General features: G+C 38.0%; 1 protein-coding gene across 6 annotated transcripts in view; it reads right to left on the reverse strand.

The window, feature by feature from the left end:
• CFAP69 (cilia and flagella associated protein 69) overlaps nucleotides 1–12,601 on the reverse strand; it is a 53,581-nt gene extending 40,980 nt beyond the window's left edge. For 5 of the 6 annotated variants that reach the window (XR_004321566.1, XM_032484035.1, XM_032484034.1 and 2 more), the window contains exons 1-4: nucleotides 12,266–12,601; nucleotides 4,144–4,203; nucleotides 2,640–2,705; nucleotides 1,395–1,504 (exon numbers count right to left, since the gene is read on the reverse strand). Coding sequence is in view for 4 of the 6 variants with exons in the window: in XM_032484035.1 (XP_032339926.1) it covers nucleotides 1,395–1,504; nucleotides 2,640–2,705; nucleotides 4,144–4,203; nucleotides 12,266–12,385 (356 nt within the window). In the remaining 2 variants the exon portion in view is untranslated. Of the gene's footprint in view, nucleotides 1–1,191; nucleotides 1,362–1,394; nucleotides 1,505–2,639; nucleotides 2,706–4,143; nucleotides 4,204–12,265 lie in introns of those variants that run through there. The other variant, XM_032484037.1, reaches the window with a different exon arrangement.
• Between the last annotated feature and the right edge of the window lie 4,577 nt (nucleotides 12,602–17,178).

Below are 17,178 nucleotides of genomic sequence, written 5' to 3' on the forward strand. Positions count from 1 at the left end.
TTTTCCACCAAAAAGTTTATTAAAAGAATAAGCATTATACTTCTGATGCACTGAGAAAAACATATAAGCTAAAACAAGAGGACTGTCTCCCAAAAATGTCCTTGAAAAGGGATTCGAGTGAGGGTGCAGCGTGGGAAAATGCAGGATGACAGTAGAAACTAGGGAAGTTAAAAAAAATTATGTGAATAATTATAAAATATGAAGAAAAGGGAGGAGTGCAATTCAAAACATTTGTCACATTATATAATGAAACATTCAGTCACAGCTTTCATAGAGAACTAATTCTTGGTGGAGCTCTGTAGAAACCTTGATGTTGAAAGTAATGCTTACAAATGCTGTGTTCTAGGACTTGCACAGCCTCAAAATTTGAAAGTGTTTTATATAATATAATCTCACATCAATATAACAATAAATTCCAGTTAGTACATTAGAGTTCCTTGAGAGCACCAGAGAAATAATTTATTTCTTTATTTTTCATGGTCTCTATAAAAAAGTAAGCCATCGTAAGGGCATTCAATAAATTATTTTCGACTATTCAAATATCAAAAAACTTAAATGTAAGCAGTTACAAAATTGTAAATATTGCTGCTAAATCTAAAAGTGAGAGATAAACCTACCATGTATACATAGTCTTACTAATATTATTATTTGTATATTAAAAGAAACACATTATTTAAAAAGTTAAATTGGTAGAAAGGTTTAGAAGGTTGAATTGTCAGAAAAGTTTATTCCTAGTTTAAGAAATTTCCTCTACTGTATTATATTGAAAACTTAAAAAACATATATTTTAATATACATCTTGATTAGCCACTGAGTGGCAGCAAGGAAGCAAAAGATATTCCTACTTCGCCAAAATGGTTGAAGAAACAGTAGTACAGAGGATGGAATATATGAATTTTATAATTCTGACCTCTACTTTGCATTTTGAAAAATAAATACCAAAAATAATAGATGCCAATTCATTCTTTATTCAAATTTGGAAGATCAAATAAAACATGACATAGAACCTAACATGTTTGTGAGAGTCAAATTTTCTAAAGAGACAGAGAAAAAACAGACATAAGCTATTAAGTATTGTCCATAAATGTTCTCAAGGGATTCTGTAAAAATATTATAATTTCTTGGTTTAATCTCACTTTTATCATTCACTTGAGAGCAATTTATTATGAGAAAACATTTTAATATACTTACAGTTCAATCTCTTGTGGCCAGCAATTTCAGACTATAATAAAATGGACTACCTTTGAGATACCAGCTGCTGGAATCAAGTGATCAGGTGAAGTTTCCTGAGTTCTGTATCACTTTGCTACACCATAAGCATAACATTTTTGTAATACAAAACAAAACATAAAATACTGCATGCTAATGTAAAATAAAATTAAAAAACAACTTACCCACATAATTTTAGGATATTATATGCAGGTTCTATAAAATGGGGCTGTTTTTTAATTTTTCCTGCACACAGATTCAGAATTTTAAATATCTGTGCTAAATCCCTTAGGGGCTTTAATATTTTTAGTTAAGAAATAAAATTAAGATTTTTATCAATAGATTCTTTAGAGCACTTCTGTCAAGAAAGTCTTATTGAATTCTATCTATTTGTTAAATATAGTTGACCCTGTCCTAACTATACTATTTTTGAGATCTAAAGAGGAAAACTTAGAACCATATTTTTTTAGGAATATTATTTTTGTCTTAGTAACCTCTTACTCAAAATATTTTTTTTTCTCCTCTCACCACACCTTTAGAATTTTATTACCAACTACTATGCCACATATTCAGTTGAACAATAACTTATTACTGGCCATGAGTAATAATACATGAAAGAAATTAATGGCTCAATTGTATCTTTCATCTCCACCCATCCACATACAATACGTACATTGCTCAGGAATAAGCAACCCAAACCTACCTTACTTTTCTGCATTATTTTATTAATGTTATTCAGGTGCATTTTCTTGTTTTTAAGGTTTCAACTGGTTGAGATTTTATTTTATTTAAAACTAGTTTATGAAAGGAAAATGTACCTTGTAGATCTTCAGGTAAAATCACCTTTTATTTAACCTATTTAAAAAACCCAACTGGTACGTAAACACATTTTACAGATTTTGTTTTACAGTCAAGGGCACTTGGTAGCTGTGACTTGCACTTGTTGATTTAATCTGGTCACTTCTAGTCTTTTTTAGGAACTTCTTAGGAAAAGACAGGAGAGCTGGATATATTAGAAATACTAAACTCTGTTAACTTTCTAGAGAAGTGACCAAGATACCTTGCTACCTTATCTTTCCTTTTGTTTTGTAAGTTCTAAAGCCAACCAACTAAAGGCATTCACCGAGAATCATTTGTCATCAACTCTCTAATGTGAAGAAAAATAAGAGGTGTCGAGCTATCTGTTTAAGATAGGAAAAGAAATCACTTGCTAGTAGACTTTCTTGGCTACCACTAAACAGTGCTTGATATCCACATGCCCTCAGGTAACTAACTGACCTAACAAACCCATATAAAACTATAAAACCAAAAATGTATGTTGTTTTAAGGCACTGTTTGTGGTAATTTGTTACAGCAGCAATAAGAAACATATTTTCTAATGAAAATTCTCCCATTTCAGGATAAATGAAACACATATAAATAAAGGATACAAGTCCATTCTGATAACACTGCACCACTTTCTTGACAGACTTAAGTTGTTTTTCTTCTAAATCATCCTAAAACAAATGATCTATTTTAGTTCTTTTGTGCTATTAATTCTGTTGAGATTTTTTAAATTTTCCTTAATATAAAAAGAAAGTAAACATATTACTAAGTAATTCTTAAATTACTAAATTATAATATAGGCATTACAAAATGTTTCCTGAAACAGTAAAGGTAAAAATAAATTACCATTTACATTTGAATAGGAAATTGAGACTCAAAATGAGGTTAATATAAAAGCAGTAATTGTTTCCAGAAATAATATTAACAATACCTGAAGTGTGTTGAGCATTTTTGTATGCTGTGTACCATTTAGGCACTGTATATGCCAATCATTTCATTAATCTTCATAGCAACCCTATTAGGAAGGTACCTCTTATCCCTCTTTTCTAGAATAGGAAACTCAAGTTGAAACACTAAGTCATTGTCCAAGATCACACAGCTAGTAAATGATACTGTTAGGAGTCAAATTTGGCAGTCTGACTCCAGAAATTGTACTTTTAACCTCTAAAATATGCCCGGTGTAATTGCTTGCACCAAACATCTTCAGCCAATTAAAACAAAGTAAAACAAAACTCTATACAGTGATATGTTTTCATTGACAGAATCACTTCTGTCCTTTAAACCTTCTTAAACTGTGAGAAGCTGTGGCATTTTCTATATATACCAAAAGTACATATAATACACATATTTTGTCTACCCTTGTTTAACAGCAAGAAGGAACTCTACGTAGTTGGGTTTCCTTTTTTAAAAAAATACAGATTCTAATAAATGTTAAGATAGTGACTATATTTTTATGCATGCTAACCACAGGACATTGTTTTGTTTTGATCAGCTCTACCGTGGTCAGCCTATTTCCTGCCTTCTGAAAGTATGCAGTCTTCATCCTGTAGTAACTTTGTAGTGTGTCCTGGCTTTTTAGGCAATCAGTCAATTCTTGGGTAACATCAGGAGAGTGTGGTATAAACATGCATGCAGATGCATTTATTATCCTTTCTCCTAATGCCTAAACTCTCAACTTGAGTCTTGTATCTTTATTTCCATTACATTCTGTATAAGAGTTCTCTCAAAATAAATTACCTATGACTATGTATGAGTGTGTATATATCCTGATTTCACATCAGAAAACTAAGCACTACATCATGATATACTTTTTTCTACCCTTGCGCCCTAACAGGCTAGATGAGTCTTTCTTTACTCTTATGATTCCTTCTGTTTATATCATGGATTTGTCCATCCCACAAAACCAAATCTATTCTTTTCCAGCCTCCCTACCAGGTTAAATATATTCCTAATAAATTTAATAGTCTTTCAATATAAGACATATACTATTTGAAATGTTTTCAACAAAAAGAGAAAAATGAGACTTATATTTAGGGAAATATATGTTAACTTTCAGGAAAATTATAGTCTATAAGTGAAACAGCAGAGAAATTTTCTCTTAAAGCTTACTTTTTCAGTCTCTTCAAGGAGTTTGATGACACGATTTAGGTCCATAGACGTGAAAACACCCTAAAAAAACATACAACTCATAGTATTCTATATAATAAGAATCAATAAATCCCACCAAACATACTATTTTTATATTATATTATCCCTTGGCAACTTAAAAATGACAAAAAGATAGGGGAGAATGAAAAGTAGATGAGAATTATAGGAATACATGAATTTTGCAGTAAAAAAAAAAAAACACCTCTTGAATTCTAGTATAATCTTATAATCTTCATGCCTAAATTTCATTAGTGAAAGGCCCAAGAGAGCATCTGGAATAGCAGCACTTCCAGGCTTTAGAAAAGAAAATGATCTCATGCATAGACATTACACTGAGTTTGCCTATGCAGATATACGTAAGACTTGCTTCTAAACCACAGGTAGGAGATCACCTTCCTGAACTAGGTATTCCTTCTCCCAGCAGTCTTACCGTCATACATATTAGAAAACAGGAACCACCAAGTTCTATGGATTTTATATCTTAAATATTTCTTGAGCTCATTCCATCATACTGATTTATTCAGTTCTCATCTCTCACTCAGTTGTGATGATTTCCTCCTGTTCTCTCTGCCTCTACTATTGCACTCCTCAACATTGTCCTCTACCCTCTGGTCAATGAAACAATGAAATGCAAATCTGAACATAACACATCTAAACCATTCATTGACTCTCCACTAATGCCCCTCACCCCCTCCTCTGTTTCCATTTATGTTATTACAGTCCTGTTCCTCTCCTCAGTTAAATCCCACAGGTCCTTTAAGACACAGCTCAGGTGTCACCTCCCCAAGGGATGAAAAAGGATACAACAAATGTCCCTCCTTTGTGCTACCATAGCACCCTGAGCCTATAGCCGTTACAGTTCCCATCACCTTGTTCTAAAATGGTTTACGCGTTTATCTCCTACCATACCCTACGTCACTTGAGGGCCAGGACTTTTGTTTTCTGGCACCCCTGACACCAAACACTGGGCCTGACATATAGTTATTTGTAGGCAAATGGGGAAGAAAACAGGAGGTGTTATCATCCAAAGTTTAAGTACTTATGATGATACAGAAGTCTGCAAATTCTAAGTGCAGATTTGGCTGTGTTTATCTTGAGGGTTAATGCTTTGTTGCATGACATTTTCTTTTTAATTAAAATGTCATATCAATATTCTTTACTCCTGTTATATGAGTTAAGCTATCCCAAACTTGTTACCTTCTTCCCGTCTGTCCTGCTTTTATACTTATTTCTATTTTAAAATGACTGAAAAGATGATGTAGTGGCTATATAAAATTATTCAAAAAGAAAAAATCTTATTCTTATTTAAATACTTCTATTTTATTATATATATTTTTTATATTTTTATTTTAATTTTATGTTTATTTTATATATTTATATTTTATTTTCTGTTTTGTTTACATGTATAAATACTTTATATAATTTCACTTATTGTTAACACCATTATATTTTCTGATTTTTAAATCCATAATATGTAGCTTTCCATATTTTGACATAGTCATTATCCATTGCCTCTTAGGTCTAGAATTTCCTTTCACAATTGCAAACTTATATATTCTATCTCAATAAATATCTTTCAAAACCAATTTCAGTTAAGTGTTCTAACATTAAGTCTGCAGAATAACTATCTGAATGAATTTATTTACTCAAAGTGACTTTTACTTAAAATATTAACAATCAAAAGGATTTACTATATAATTGTCTATACTTGGTATTACAATTACCATTAAAATTATTACATTTTACTGTTAAATTATTTAAATTATTAAATTTGCTGTTACACATTTTTTTGATAAATAGAATTTTGCCTTTTGAGATTTGGGGATTTAACAGTGCCGTCTGCCACTGCCTCAGTTGTCTTTTTTCTCCCTGTTTTCTCAGAGAAATAAATATATATAGTTTGTTTTTATTTTCTGATTTTCTGTGATACTGGCTTTGTGAGTTGGAAAAGATATAAAAATGACATGTCAGTGCAGGAGTTTCTTTTTAATACCTGCATGTAGTATGAGAATTTTCCCCCAAATGATCAGATATATCTTTTATAAGAAACAGAGAGTAGTAAAAATTAAAGCATAGATTCTTTTTAGATTTATCTTGTATTACCACTTCATGTTACTCTTTGTTTTACTTGCTTGGCATATGTTATATTTTTAAGATTTCTCCCTTTCTCCCTCCCTCCCTTAGCCTTTTTCTCCTTCTATAAACATTTATAAGCAGCTTCTACATTTCAGAAACTGCTAGGTATGGGGAACACATTGCCCTGACTTCAAGTATCTATCAGTCTGGCATGAGATGCAGGTAATATAGATCACATACTACAAGACTCTCCATGAATGTTGAGAAGTCTACTCTGGAACCATATAGAAGAGGGACAGAATGGCATGAGGAAAAGGGATGGGAATCTGGGACAACTTCTGGAAGAAATAATCTGCAGGCAGAGGTAGGGCTGAGTAGGATTTGTGAGATGAACTGAAGGTTTCACAGATGGAGCAAAGGGAGTAGCTTATGTGAAGGCCTGAAAGCAAGAGAACACATGGCATTAAGAGGACTGGTGAGTCACTCAATATGTTGGAGAAGATAGTGCAGGGGATAGTGGCTACAGATGATGCTGACAAGGTAAGTAGAGGTCAAATGGTAAATAATAATAACGATGGTAATAACAATGATGGTGATAGCTAAAACTTAGTAGTCAATGTCTATTTCCAAGATAGTTGTAAGCACTTTACATGTATTTGTTAACTGAATTCTATGAGGTAGGTACTGTTATTAACCCCATTTTACAGAAATGTATAGTATGCTAAGGATGGTTGGAAGCTATTGAATGGTTTGAGAGACTGGACATATAAACGGACAATGGCCAGACTACATCTGGCAACAGAACTCTGTCCTACAACCTCTGCAGCAATCAACCTTGGGAGCCAAACCACAACTTCTGCAGCAAGTGGCTCAGAAAAGTCAGGATCTGGTCAATGATTATCAGATTCCCTGTACTTCCCCTCCTCCTCCCATTTGCTACTTAGGGCCAACCAGAAAAAGCCAAATGAATCACACAGGATGTCCTGCTTCTAGCTAGCTCACTTCCAGCTTCCCCTGGCAGCAGCCTCCAACCAGAGCAAACCAGAAGCCTTCTCTTCACTCACTGTGACACTTTCCTGCCTGCCTTGGAGTCTCTGCCAAATGCATGTAATGGTAGCTGACTTTCTATAGCAAGTGTTGAGTAAATAGCCCCTGTTTGTTCTCATTAGGATGATCTTTGTTGATTTCCACAGGGTTTAGCCAGAGAAACGTAACAATAAACAAATCATTCTGTCTGCTGAGTAAACTGAGTTGGGAAAATCTAGACTGGAGGTGGAAGACCAGTCTGTAACTTCAGGCCTCAAGTAAGGAAATGTCCACTGGGATAGACAACAATGAATGGATTGAAAAGCATCAAGGAGGCAGAGTCACCAGGACCTAATGAGTGATTTGATTTGGTGGGAAAGAGAAGGAAAAGGTAAGGATGATTGGCTGGCTCGAGGAATGATGTACCTGGTGGCACCATTTGCTGAGATGGGGAATGCTGGAGGAAGAGGCTGGTGTCGAGGCTGCAGATGAGTTAAATTGGGGGTAGAGATTTCTAAATCACAGGCTTAAAGTAATAATTGGAACAGTCTAGTAAATGAGATCACACAGGCAGGTGTAGAAGCAAAAGAGAACATACAAATATAAACATAAAAGTAATTGCTGTTATTACAAGATGTTTATGGAGAAACCGTAAAAACATTTAACAAACCTTTTAAGATCAAAAGCTTAATACAGTACTTTGAAGAAAATTAGACCCCGACTTCAAGTTATAAGATGAACTTATTTTCCCACTTTACCAAGGAACATTTCAAAGGGGAAAAATCCTGCTTAGCTGATACTTAGTAAATGGGAAAGGAACTAACATTTATTGTGGTCTGTTTTTATGTCTAGTACTTTATATCTTAATCAATCCCCAAACCTACCATATGCAAGCAGAATTATTATTCCTGTTGATTAAACTGGGGCCTTGAGATCTAACTTATTAAGGTCACAGAGCTCGTAAGTGGGCTCACAGGGCCGCCTGATGCAGGAACACTGGTTCTTTGCACCTTAGTCCTCTGCCTCACTCCTCAACTGACCACAAAGATTACTTCTAACAATTACTCCAAAACAGGGGTAGTCAATTTTAAGGACACAGTACATGGCAGTATTACAGACAGCGGCAGGATATGACATCAACTAGTGGGTTGTGGAGGTTCTCAGAGGGAAAGCAAATTTGGGCACGGAATCTCAGCCATGATACCTAAGCAAGTGAGCTAATCAAATCATATATTTACTCTACAAATATTATTGTGTGCCTCTACTGTGCCAGACATTGTTCTAAGCACTAAAGATATGGTATTGAATAAAACACATAAAATTTCCTGTTTTCATGAAGAATTAATATGCTTTAGGGGAGACAATAAGTTATATATTGTCCTGCAAGATAATACTCGGGAGAAACAGGCGTAGAAAGTGCTAGGATGCTCAAGCAGTGGTCAGCAAAAGACTCACAAAGTGGGTAACAGTTCAGCAAAGTCAGGAAGGAGGTAAGGGAACAAGCCATGGACATCAAGAGGCAAATTTCCAGGCAGTGGGCATAGCAAGTGCAAAGGCCCTCAGGCAGGGTACACCTGGCGTGGTAGGGGAGAAGCCAGGAGGCTAGTGTGGCTGGAACACAAGTGGCTTTGTAAGGTACTTGAGGACTTAAATTTCTACTGTGAGATCAGAGTTGAGGCAGGAAGGACACTCGAGTTTTAAGATATATGTCCTACACTTAAGGAATCCATACTCTAGTGGGAGAGACAAAACAAGACAAATTAAATAGTAACAGAAATAAAACAAGTGATAATTAGGTGAGAAACTGTGTGACTCAGTTGGAGGACTATATCCATTTATGAGAAGTTCTGTGAGGGTGAAAATGTGAAGTGCTTCCTATCGGGGGATACTTTTAGAGAGGTGGGATCTGAAAGTAGGGTAAGATTTAAATTCATAAGAGAGGAGGGTGTAATATTTAATATTACCTCCTGTGTACCAGGTATTGTACTGGGTGCTACTGGGGAATACTGGGGGATTGTGGGGTATACAACAGAAAAAAAAAAAAAAAATAACAGAGAGGGTTTTCTGCCCCCACGGAGATGGCACTAAGCAGAGTACACAGTACAGAGAAAAGACAGATTATGCATTGGGAAACCCTGAAAACAGGACAGAGAAGCAGACCTGATGCAATCCGGGGATGGCAGAGATCTTAGATATCATCAGTTCAGTGGTTCTGAGGCTAAAAATCACTTGAGGGAGCCTTTTAGGAATCCCATCTTCCACACCTGGGATTATGACTAAGTAAATCTAGGGTAGGGCCCAACTATGTACATTGGTTATAAAAAGCTCCTCAGATGACTGTGATGGTCACCCACATTTGGGGAATAGTTGTCTAGTACAGGCTCATTTTATAGAAAAGGGAACAGGCCTAGAGAGGCTGAATGATTTGGTCACTGTAATGACTTAGGTGAAGGAAGCAATAAGGAGCTACTGTGAAAATCTGAAAGAAAGAACAGGTGGGACTCGGAGGAAAGAAGATGATAAAGTGTTTATGGAGAACAGAATAGGAAGAGAGGAAGAGATGGACCCAAGGATGTAACATTAATCCAGGATTAACTGAGGCCTTGTGGTGACAGGAAAGGAGAGCAAGTAGTTCTTTTAAAGCCTCATTTGGTACCACATCATCTGACCTGGCAGGGGGAAGGTAGGAATTTTGTTTTATTGTTGTTGTTATTGTTTACTTTGTTTTGTAATCTGAGTCCATCTCCTATAGCTTTCCAGGAGTTAGCTGCTGTGAAACCCTGCCACACTGTTCATACCATACTGCAGCTATAAGGCTACTAAGTGTTTCTACTCAGAGTGGGAAACCAGGACCTCCAACCAGTAGCAATGGCATCACCCAAAAACCTGGTAGAAAAGCAGAATCCAGGGCTCCTCCTGAGACCTACAGAATCAGAATCTGTATTTTAGTAAGTTCCCCAGGGGCTCCAAATGCACATTAAGGTTTGAATAACCATTGCTCTAAAGGCTTCTGCTTCTTTAGAATGAGAGGAACCACGTGAAAATAAACAGGAAAGAGATGAAAGGTGAACACTTTGTGATGTCAAGCATGTGATGAAGCTGTCTTAATGAACTGAGGTAGACCCCACATTCTTACCTTTCGCTACTAGGATATACTGTACTGTCTCTGTAGGCAGAGGAGGATGCAAATATGGAATGGTTTGAAAAGATTAGGAAACATTTAGAATTCCAAGGCAGAGGTCTAAAAGGTTATCAATTTAAATGACAAACAGCACTAGACCCCACTCCCAGAAAAGAAATGGAGTAACTCTCAGTTAACTTCTCATGGCCTTAGGCTCTTATTTGTAAAAACAACCACAAACAAAACCCAGGAAGGCTAAGTGATCATGTCTCCCAACTCTAAAATGTCTTCATTCTATTTCTTTTGGTAGAAACTGCCTTTTTCTTCACTATTTTAAGCAATGTTAATAATCCTACAAGTAGTTATTAACAGGGTATGGTTTTAATTAATACAAGTTGATTTCTTCCTAGAGGAGAATCTTAGGCCCTGTAAGGAGAGGTCATAAAAGAAAAGGAAAAAACAAAGGGAAGGGAGAAAACACACACACAAATACACGGGTATACTTGTTCTGCTTTAGTTGACATGTTGTAGACTATTTTAGCAATGGCCTATTAAAAGTATTTCCCCTTTTTTCTTTTTAACCCAAGCTTGCCTGCCTCATATAACCTTGCTCCCACCCCTATTATTTATACTAAGTATAGGAAGAATGAGAGCTGTCAGATAATAGATTCACCTACTTCTCAGTTTCGCCCAGTGCCTGGGAGAACAGCTGTAGTGTTGAGCCCCCTTGCAGCCTTGGGAGTGAAGGAAGAGCTGCTGTTTCTCAAAATTCTTCTCCCTGCCCAGATTGGAATACTTCCACAAACCCAGTTCCCCTAACACCTGCTCCTCCTAATGCAAAAGTGTTGTTGCTCTTTAGGTGAAGTGTCTGGCCACCTTCAGAGAGCTTGATTCTATTCCCACAGTAGAAAAGGTCCCCAGTCAACTGGCCACTTCCAAGGAACTCTCCAAGGCTCCAGAATGTGGACTCAGGAGACAGGGCTTCTGACGCAGCCTGATACTTGAGAAGCCTCAACAGGAATTCCCATGGCTGCCTCACGCCATCAGTGTGAAGAGGTAGGAGAGGATTTCTCCGCAGAATTCACGTTAATTTAGGGCTTGATCATGGCTCTCTGAGGAGGAGCAATGGAACCCCAGTATGAAACAAACCCCTTGAAGTTTCTAGACCCCCATGCCAGGAATGGCGATCTAAGCCAGTGTTTAATGTGAAATTTCTCAGCAAACCCCCTCGAAAGAATTAGTTCTGTATTCATGACAAAAAGTAAACTCAAAACCAAATACAAGCACAATAAAATAAATAAATTCTATTCTCTCCCAATTTTCTCCGATATACTCCTAACCAGCTTCCAATTTCATATAAAAATGATGTTTAATTTCTAATTTTAACAGCGTTGTCCTGTCCTCCAGGTGCAGGTTTTGGTAACAGCGCATTTAAACACGGGAGAATTTACACCTGTATCAAGAGCAGCACACGGTAACAGGGATCTACATATAAAAGCCGAGGGCAAACAAAGTGGTCATCAAATCTAAATTCTCGCTGTGAATGTTTCTTTCGCTCCCAGGCCCTTCGTGGTCACATTTAATGAAAAAAAGCCGCAAAACCTCGCCTAGTTTACTGGGAGGCTTCGGGAGGACCTTGAGACAAGAGAGTCCCCAGACAGGTTGGTTGACAACAGCCGACCCCCCTCGCAGGTGGCTTAGTTCTCGAAGGGATCAGCTTCACGCATGGAACCTCTGTCCCGCGGGCTCTCCTCGGGCCCCCATTTCCGCCCCTGCTCTCCCCAGGCCTCATCCCCGCCCCCAGATCTAACCCGCCGCCCCGCCTTTAAACCCTCCAAAGCTCAGACACCTGGCCCATACCTGCGCTTCCTCGTCTTCCGTCACCACCCCGACTGCCGGGATTTGGCGAGGGCTGCTGGACTTGATCCTGGTGCCGGGTTCCCGGGCTTCGGCCGTTGCCGCGGCCTCGGCCGTTGACATGGCTGTGGCGGTGGAGTGAGGGATGGAGGGGGTTCTCCTGTCCTACACTGTACCCCCTACAGGTGGGGACCCAAAGAGGCCTCGCCACAGAGAAATGAAGGCCGCCTGAAAGCCGCTAGAGTCGCCAAAGGCCTCGGGGATCCTGCCGTGGCAGGGTCCACCGCGATGCCACTCGCCCGGCGCGGCTGCAGCGCACCGGTGCACCTCGGCGCCTGCCGGCCGACCGGTTGTTAACAAGCCAATGCGTTGCTAAGGGCGGGGCCGGAGGCGACGGAAGCACCTGCTCCTACGGAAGCCCGGGGATCCAAACTACCCCAAACCCTAATCTCTGCACCTCTAAATTCGGAGTGGCGGAATTTGCCTGCACGCCGGAAGGAAGCGGGTGAAGACCTCAGTGTTTGGCCGTGGAGTGTTACCTTGGCGCCCTGTGTGTCTCAGTCTTGGTAGTTCGCTCTGGTCCTTTTTAAAACAAGCATGAGTCGGTGGAGGGATGAGGGATAAACGTGGGATGCAGGAATGATGGATGACGGACTCAGTGTTGGGAGCAGAGCAGTTTATCTCACCTCAGAGAAGTGATCAGTATCAGCGACATTACCCAGCCTTTTACCTCATCTGTACTCTAGTGGCCTTTCCAGACAGTTAAGTAATCACCAAGGCATTGTACACAATGTTAGAAGGCTTTTGAGTCAAATCACTGTATCTAGAGAAAGTTAACCCCAGGAAGCCCCACTTTTCTCATAATTTTTTCACTCTTCTTGTCGGTAGGAATGCTGTGAGAGGACTGAATGAGATGATAGTTTTGTAAAGTGGTGCTTGGCACATAACAAGCAAGATTATCTGAATGACATTTCTGGGCCTATAAATGAAATGAAAAACCTAGTTTCCGCTTGGCAGCACTTTATGTAAATCATTGCCAAAGCCGCCAAACTTCTTTGAATGAGTGCTGAAAGCTTCCAGTCCCTATTTCCTCGATTCTGTTCATTCTTACGCTTTCCTCAACCCCAGTCCTCTGAAACTGCCCTGAATGAGGTCACCAACACTGTGGTCAAAGTCTCCGGGCACTTTCTGTCCTAATTTTGGTTTACTTGTCTGTAGTATTTTACTCTGTTGACCACTCTCTCCTTCTTGAAACTCTCTGGCTTGGAGTTCAGCATTTTTTGTTTTTGTGTTTTATCTTTACAGCTACTTACTGGTGGTTTTAGAGCTCCCATTAGGCTTTACACCTAGAGGTGGTTCAGTAGGTCTAAGGTTGCAATTACCCTGAAAGTGCAAAGGGTGTGTCAAGTATATTATTAACATAACTTTAATTGCTGTTGCACATTCCAAGTACACTACATGAAAGGGAGACTGAAACCACTTGTATAATCACAGTGGAATCCTGTGAGGATGGCACCCGAACCCAAGATGGGGTTTGGAAAGCTGATAGTCGGCTGATTTGCTCTCCTTTGTGTGCTCATCCTGGCATCTCAGGATAAGAAAGGATGAAGAGGAGGGATTACCAAGGAAAATATTCTGCTTAAAGCAGAGTTTGCCCAACAGATATCAACTGGCTTTTGTAATTTAGCACAATAGGCTGAAGCTGATAATGATTCATCAACCTCAGTGATCCTGAAAAGTCCTCGCTGAACTTAACCGAAGACACTTTCCTAACAAATGAACAACAGGGTTTTTTTTTTTTGTTTTGTTTTGTTTTTTTACTGTTACCAATTGTGTACAGACCTACATATTCATTCTGTCTCATATCCAGGGTACCAGTTTCCCATGCTTAATTAGTACAACTCCCATGAACTCCCCCTTACCAGCTCTTAAAATTTTCTGGCTTTTCCCCATCAGTGGAATCAGTGAAATTCTTCATGGAATGAGTTCCCTTACCTGAGAAGTTAATAGATCTAGCTTTATAAAAAAAAAATTTAGCTCTAATAGTTTTTTGTTTTATTCTGTGACAGGTGAGAAGCAACTAGGATGGAAGTCCTCAAGCACCCCACACTCAAGCCATCTTGACTGAATTACTTGTGGTTTTACACAGGTGCCAAACCTCTTTCTGCATTACCTTTGTGTATGTTGTACGTTACTGTCTTGAGGTCTAACTCCCTATGAAACTCAGATTATGTGACCTTTTCTAGGAAACCTTCTTTACATCCTCTGCTATGTTAGGTGCCACTTGGTCTGTCATTCTGTTTTTGTACTCACCATATACCTAATGGTATTTACTGGCTCAGCAGATTTTCTGCTAGGCTGAGATTTTTGAAAGCAAGGAGTGTCACTTACCCAGGTTTGCACCCCAAGCCTTCAGCGTAGTATCTAGAGCAGTGTTTCTCAAAACTTAGTGTGCACCAGCATCATCTGGAGAGCTAATTAAGAGACTCCTGAGCCCCACATCCAGAGTCGGCTTCAGTAAGGCTGGGTTGGGTTCAAGGGTTTGCATGTACAGTTGACCTTTGAACACAGGTTTGAACTGCAGGAGTCCGCTTATACGCAGAGCTTTTTCAACACATACTACAGTCCCACACAATCTGGTTGGTCTAATCTGTGGATACAGAATGTTGGGCTGACTGTAAAGTTACACCTGGATTTTCGACCGAGCCAGGGTCTGTGCCCCTAACCCCACATTGTTAAAGGGTCGACCGTAAACAAGTTCCTGAGTGATGTTGATGCTTCTGGCCTGGCCACCATACCTTGGGACCTTCTGGTCTAGATTATACTAGGTACTCAGTAAATGTTCATTAAAGATTTCAATGATTACTTTTTTATTTGAGTTGAAGCCAAGTTAAAGCATTTCATAAGTTACCCAGAATAAGGTAAACACTAAGTTCTTGCTACTCAAAGTGGGGTCCATGAACTACCTACACAAGTGTTACCTAGGGGCTTATTAGGAACACAGAAGTTCTGGCCCCAAGGTGGACCTACTGAATCAGAACCTCCATTTTCCCAGGACTCCCAGGTGATAGGTATGCACATTAAAAGTTGAGAAGCACTATTCTAGTGTGTGTTGTAGTTTTTCATTAGCACTGTTTTGGCAATTGACATAAAACTGGTTTTTACTTTGTGAATTTTCCACATCCTTTGTTTTCTTACTGATGATACTGTTGGGTGTATTTATTTTCCTTCTTGTTAAATGCACCAAGCTTAAGCTTTTTAAAAGCTTTACCTGCTTAAATTAGGTGTTGGATTTAAGTTTAGTCATTATTTATTGATCCTTCTGTAATATAGATTTTTGAAGGTTGTAAGTTAAGAGCGCAGGAGACATTTTTATGGCATCAAAACACAGAAGGATGTAAGGGCAAAATGGCTGACTATTGAAATGGAAAATTATTTCAGCAAAAAGATAAATTAATAGTAGAGAAACATATGAGAGATGAATTATACAAAGAGACTAGAAATGCTTCAATCTGGTAACAGTTCAGCAGAATTTAACATTTCTGACAAGTTACAAATTGGAATTTTTAAAAAGCTGCTGTAGATTTAAAGATTAACCATCAGTTTTCATAATATATTGACCTATCCACCATTTTTACTTTTAAAAGTAATAAGGCTAGATATATTTTAACATAAATGTAATATTAGGAAATAATATTATTCTTCTAATTTTCTCCTGATGCCTAATTAGTAGTATTTAGGAAAATTGTAATTATTCACTAGCATTAATTAACAATGTTTCTAATAAGTATTTTAGGTTACATATGAATTTGGTAGTCACTAACCTAATGCCAGATGTTCTAAATGTTCAAGTAAATGTTAATTCTTTCTAAGTCACAGTAATTTATTTTAAACAGAAAATTTTTATAGCACATGTGAAATGTAATTATAGTATAGTCTTAGTATGTTAGGTGTAGAAGAATTATGTAACAGAAGAAATACAAAAAAGCTGGAATTTGATCTACTTTAAGTGTTTTAAAAAATACTTCACATTGATTGTTGCAGAAACAAAGCCTAAAAAAAGAATCAAAAGCAATTACATCTCTCTAACAGAATCATCAGTGCAAATTTGGGAGTAATAAGTACATGGAGCAGAAAACAAAAGAACATCCACCCCTGAAGTCAACCATTCTAATAAAAAGTGTACTAATAATCCAAATTGTAGGTAATTTTTAAATAGGAAGCTGGAGGGGCTATTCATGTTTAGTGGAGCAACTAAATAAACAATAATAAGTGAAATTAATTTATAAAGAGTGACTTTTACCTGATCGAAGCTTCAGTTTCATGACATAGGAATATTTCCATGAACTGAAAATGTTCTTGAGCTTTTAGAACTAAAAACGTTTAATGTGTTTACATGGTGGGAAGTTACAGTAAAGTCCCCCCAGGAGAGAACTGTCTTATTGTGGAGCAGGATTAATCAGACAAGTTCATTCCAATGACATTAATTATTCAAGTTCTATAACTCACTTGATGTGTTCTGATTCCATGAACTCCGTGTTAGTTTTTGAGGGCTTTGGGAATAAATACCACAAACTGGGTGGCTTACACAACAGACATTTCATTTCCTCACAGTCTGGAGACTGACAGTCCAAGATCAAGGTGTCCAAGATTGGTTTCATTCAGAAGCCTCTCTCCTTGACTTGTAGATGGCCATCTTCTCCCTTAGTCATCACATGGTCTTCCGTGTCTTAAACTCCTCTTCTTATAAGGACATCAGTCCTATTAGATTAGCGACCACCTATATGACCTCATTTTACCTCTTTAAAGGACCCTTTCTCCAAATATAGTCAGAGGTACTAGGGGTTAGGACTTCAACATGAATTTTAGGGGGATACTATTCAGCCCATAATAGATTCCAACATCCTTTGAATTAT

This window comes from Camelus ferus, chromosome 7 (genome assembly GCF_009834535.1).
Source record: "Camelus ferus isolate YT-003-E chromosome 7, BCGSAC_Cfer_1.0, whole genome shotgun sequence".
Lineage (NCBI taxonomy): Eukaryota > Metazoa > Chordata > Mammalia > Artiodactyla > Camelidae > Camelus > Camelus ferus.